Below are 5,576 nucleotides of genomic sequence, written 5' to 3'. Positions count from 1 at the left end.
TAAATGTACATAAAATCAGATTTATAGTTGAGGCCCTTTGGAAATATTCACTGAAAACGAACAGATACTTACTGATACAAGAGGGCAGCTGCATCCCCTCATCCTTTGGAAATATAGTTCATAGTTTCATTAGCCAAAAAGCCTCATGATTCAATAGGACCCATTTCCAGTCTTCTCCCTTTTAACCCTTTCTATTATTATTACTTCTAAAGAATCAAGTTTGTGATTGTGTGTGTATAGAAGAATTGTTTAGAGGCACCAAATAGTTTTTTTATTGTGGGATTAGAGATCTGTTCTCCAAATAATTTTCATAACACATATGAAGTGCAGGCAACATATTAAAGATAACACATAGTGCATTTGATAATACAGTGTGATTCAAAAAGTACTGAGCAAAAGTAAATTTGATTTATTCATACTTAAATTAACAGAATGTCAGAATGACATGGAAAACTAGAAAACTCTTCACACTTTACAATTGTAAAATGTGGGAGCCATTGGTCACACGGGAGATGTTAAGGTGGTAATCCTGTTCTTCACAGATGCATCCCCTCATATGCTCTGTTATGGATTCCAATGCAGCGGAGATGCATTGTTTTAGGTCATCTAGTGTCATCAATGGTGCCAACATTGAACATCTGTAACATGAATTAAAGACTTGAAGAGTTTTACAGACCTGGAAGGGGATATTAAGACTCTGGAGTTAGACAGGGGGTAGCGCAATTGACAAACTCCCATTCTGCTACAGTAAATAAACCACTTCTTCACTACCCACATGCAAAAATCTATCCGTTCCTGATCACGGACATGCTAAAGACACTCGTTGGCGCCCTCATCCATTCCCGGCTTCACTGCTGCAAATTAACTGCTTACTGGCCTTCCCCGCAACAGGCTCATTCCTCTCCAGTCCATATTAAATGCGACAGCTACACTCATCTTCCTATCCAGCCACTTCTCAGGTGTCTCTGCACTATGCCAGTCACTGCACTGGCTGCCCATACATTGCAGAACTAAATTTAAGTTCATCGTCCTCACCCACGAAGCTCTTCATGGCGCCACACCACCATACATCACCTAGCCACTGTCAATACACGACCAGCCAGCTATCTCCGCTCAACCAACACAGTCAAACTACACATGCCCCTAATATGAACCTCACATGCTCGCCTCCAGGATTTCACCAGAGCTGCACCGCCCCTATGGAATGCTCTACCCCAAGACATCCGGACAATCCCTGATGCACAGAATTTCAGACGTGCCCTGAAAACACACCTCTTCAAAGAAGCATACCATCTTCCCTGATCATGTTCATTTCCTGCCTGCATACCCGCCACTCCGTTCCGATTGAGCCCCCCCATGCACAGAATAAGTTGCTGCTGTACAAATAAAGATTATTATTATCTATAAATAGAGATGAGCGAGCATACTCGCTAAGGACAATTACTCGATCGAGCATTGTCCTTAGCGAGTACCTGCCCGCTCGGAAGAAAAGGTTCGGCTGCCGGCGCGGGTGAGAGGTGAGTTGTGGCAGTGAGCAGGGGGGAGCGGGGGGAGTGAGGGAGAGAGAGAGACCTCCGCTCCATTCCCCGCCACTCCCCGCCCGCTGCCGGCAGCCGAATCTTTTCTTCCGAGCGGGCAGGTACTCGCTAAGGGCAATGCTCGATCGAGTAATTGCCCTTAGCGAGTATGCTCGCTCATCTCTATCTATAAAGCTAATCTCATACAATCCCTCTTAGTACAATGTTGTCCCCCACATCTATTCTATATGTCTTATAGTATTTCATTGATTTGAGATGTATTTTTATTGCAATAAATTAGATGTATGATTAATGTCTATGGATTGCTGTAGTTTAGGGGAGTTTAGACATCCTACACTCCTTGATAGCAGTGACAACAATAATCTGTTTGTAATCAGTGAGATCACTTTGTATTTTACTGTCTAACACTTCACAAGTCTTAATCTTAAATCCCTCATTGGCAAGGTTTTTCCTTAAAAAACATTCATCGTAGGTAAAGATGTGATATCTGTCTTCACCAACTTTATAATATGAAGTATTTAAACACCCGATAAAAATTAGCAGCCCTCCAGGCTTAAGGAACTTTGCCATACTCTGGAAATTGTTGATGTAGTCATTTTGGTCTTGACAGACTACCTCCAGTAACCACATTATGATTATGCAGTCGGCTTGTTCCAGCACCTCCGGGTCTGTGATGTTAGCTTTCTGGAGGTCAAACTTCAGAATCCGCTTAATGCAGGTTTTCAAATTTTCTTCCTTATTAAGATCTTCTTGATGACTGAAAAGATAAGATATTTTAAGAAACTGAATAAATATTACATTTTCTTTACTTTTATTCCTGTAGACAGTGCTGTAAGATAACCATGCACCTTAGACGGCTGTTGAATAAAATGAAACAGCTATACCACCTAAAGTCCACATAGTATATTGGGCTCAAAGTATGACATATGGTAGTGAGGAGAATTTAAAAAGGAGATTTAATGCTCAGCAGGATGTAAATGCCTCAGATCAGAGACACAACTACATGTACAGGTTAGACATAAAGGCCTAATAATGAAGCCCCTATGAAAATGATAGTCATAGTGTCCACATAACAGTGCCTGTCTGAGTGCCCTCAGAAAAGCATGAGTCACAGTATCTGCATACTATCAGTTTGTTGGCTCTTAGTTCAAGCTTTTGGGTGTCAGCCACAGTGCTCCCAGAGCTACATGCGTGAAAGTTTGTGAACCCTACAGAATTTTCTATCTTTTTGTATACATTTGACCTAAAATGACATCATTCACACAAGTCTTAAAAGCAGAGAGAGAACCAAATCGAAAAAGTGAATCAAAGATATGAATTGGTCCTTTATTGGGGAGAATTATCCTATATGATATGTCAATGTCAAACCTACATAAATTTTTGTTTTCAGTATCTGGTGTGATCCCCTTCTGCAGCAATAACTGTATGCAAAAATTTACAATCATTAGTTCACTGTTGATTCAAGTTTTTTTCCGCAACATTCTGCACTCCATACCTTATGATGACAAAGTGAAAACGGAGTTTTAGAAATTACATCACATTTGAAATTTAGCTCTAGGGGACTCCCATTTCTCTTGATCATCTTGATTGGTGTTGACCTGTGGTAAATTCAGTTAATTGCGCAGAATTTTAAAATAAACACCCCTGTCCATATAAGGTCTCACAGCCGACAATGCAAATCAGAGCCAAAACCAAGCTATGAGTAGAAAAAAACTATCTGTAAAGCTCGGAGACAGGATTGTGTGGAGGAACATATTTGGAGAAAGCTACAACTTTCTACTGCACTGAAAGCTTTCAAGAGCACAGTGACCTCCATAATTCTTACATGGAAGAAGTTTGGAACGACCAGAGCTCCTCGTAGAATGACTCAACCCACCAAACTAATTAATCAGTGTATAAGTACCTTGGTAATAGAGATGACCAAGAACCTAATGGTTAATCTGGATGAGCTCCAAAGATCCTGTATACAGATGGTAGAAACTTCAAGAAGGTCATCCATCACTTCATTACCTGCCTAATGCAATCTGTCTGCTGTGAGGAAGTTTTTAAGTGTCTCGGATAGGGCGACTGGTCAGATTTAAAGGAAAGCTTACTGGATAAAAGTATAGAAATATTCTTAATGAACACTCGCTCCAGAGCTCAAGAAACCTCAGACTGGGCAGAAGGTTCACCTTCCAATAAGACAGTGATCCTTAGCACACAAATAGGACAACACGGTAGATGCTTAGTGACAACTCTGAATCTACTTGAGTGGCCCAGCAAGAAACCTGACTAGAACTCAATTGAATATCTCTAGAGAGACCTGAAAATGGCTGTCCACAGACAGTCTCCATCCAACCTTATAGAGCTTGAGAGGATCTGCAGAGAAGAAAGCCAGAAAAACCCCAGATCCAGATACTTCAATTAAGTACTGAGTACAGGATTTTAATACTTATGTCAATACAAAATATTGAATTCAATGAATGGTCGAGCGCTCGACCAATCACAGGCAGCGATCAGCTATCATTCATTTAATGGCTAAGCGCTGCCTGTGATTGGCTGAGTGCTCAACCAATCAGGCGCACCCCCTTCAGGAGTCGGGGATTTTAAATCCCTGCCTGCTGGAAGAACTTTATTACAGCGCCAGAGACCAAGCAGCTAGACACGCCTGAGCTCCAACAGTGGCGAGGAGGTGAGTATATATGTTTTTTATTTTTTTACTACAGCTAGGGATCATTTTCAGGGAAGGGCTTATGTTTAAAACCCTTCCCGAAAATTACTACGGGGGGCTAACATCATATTGCTTTCAATGGGGCTGCCGGCAGCAGCCGCAGCCTCATTGACTGCAATAGGCACGCAGCTTCGTTCACGTGTGTTTTGGCATGTGTGTGGATGCACAGATTTGTGTGCACACATGCACATGCAAAGCAGCGCTCCTGTGAACGAGGCCATAGGGTCTGTTCTCATCACGTTTACGCGTCTGTTCAGTGGTATTGTCATGATTCATGTCCTAAATCCCCCAAAAAGGATAGGGGTGGAACCCCTGGAAGAAATCTGCCTCTACTATTTTACAAATCTACTGAAACTGAGACTAAAACAGCAGGTTTCCATTTCAGCAGATTTTCATTCATTTTCGGCATTCTGCGCTGGAAAGTAGAATGTGGATCACCATAGCTTGATGATATGTAATTTAATAGTATTATACCTGGTGCAGTGAAGTCCTTTCACATAATCATGTGTGTGGGACCAATCAAAAGCTCCAGTACGCATGGCCAGCCACTTGTTCAGCTCCATAATGCAAGTGTCATTCAGTTTTAGTATTGTAATTTCTGGGTAGCAATCACTGACTGTATACAGCTGATAAATAATGGAGCCAACGCTAAAATCATAAGCAGTTTTTCCTTTGAAATGACCTGTAGAGAAAAAAAACAAAGACTTAAAATCAGTATCAGTAGTCAATGAGTTGTTTCAAGATCATACAAGTCTCCACTGATGTGTTATAGTCTGATGTCCATAATTAGAATTTATATCTGTTGACAAAATGTGTCTTATGATTTAATTTTGGATTGTAGATACAAACCTGCAGCCAATGCATCATGTATCTTCTTTATAATGAACTTTACATTGTCTTCTCCAAATACAGTGTCTCTATCACAATAAGTTTGTAGAAAGCTCCTGGTGTTCATTCCATCCTTATGGTAGACTTTTGGCTTTGACCTATCAATTTTTTCATGACACTGTTTTGAATTTGGTGCATCCATTCTTTTGTATGAAAGGATTCCTCTTTTAGCAGCTAGTGGTTTAAAATGTGCCTTCATTAGCCTTTTATACAGTATTTCTATTATTCACAAGGCTAAACAATCACAATAGAGAGGCAGTAGGGTGATTGTATTATGTGAAATAATATTTACAATTTCCCTAACCCCTTAGGGATTGAGCTTTTTTGCGCCTTAGGGAACCAACTAACTTTTCAGCTTCTATTTATCATCAAATTCCTAGAGCCATATCTTGTTCATATGAGGGCTTGCTTTCTGCAAGACATGTTATGTTTATTAATGG

At 40.7% G+C, this 5,576-nt stretch overlaps 1 protein-coding gene across 1 annotated transcript; it reads right to left on the bottom strand.

The window, feature by feature from the left end:
- Window positions 1-245: 245 nt before the first annotated feature.
- On the bottom strand, window positions 246-5,370 carry LOC136632498 (nicotinamide N-methyltransferase-like). Its single transcript, XM_066607427.1, has 3 exons — window positions 5,098-5,370; window positions 4,723-4,930; window positions 246-2,295 (listed from the first exon to the last, which is right to left on the bottom strand). Exons 1-3 carry the CDS (start codon window positions 5,333-5,335, stop codon window positions 1,851-1,853), a joined length of 891 nt encoding a protein of 296 aa, XP_066463524.1. The 5' UTR covers window positions 5,336-5,370; the 3' UTR covers window positions 246-1,850.
- Window positions 5,371-5,576: the final 206 nt, after the last annotated feature.

Source organism: Eleutherodactylus coqui, chromosome 6 (assembly GCF_035609145.1).
Source record: "Eleutherodactylus coqui strain aEleCoq1 chromosome 6, aEleCoq1.hap1, whole genome shotgun sequence".
NCBI classification, from domain to species: domain Eukaryota; kingdom Metazoa; phylum Chordata; class Amphibia; order Anura; family Eleutherodactylidae; genus Eleutherodactylus; species Eleutherodactylus coqui.
This window is presented reverse-complemented; position numbering and strand designations above follow the sequence as displayed.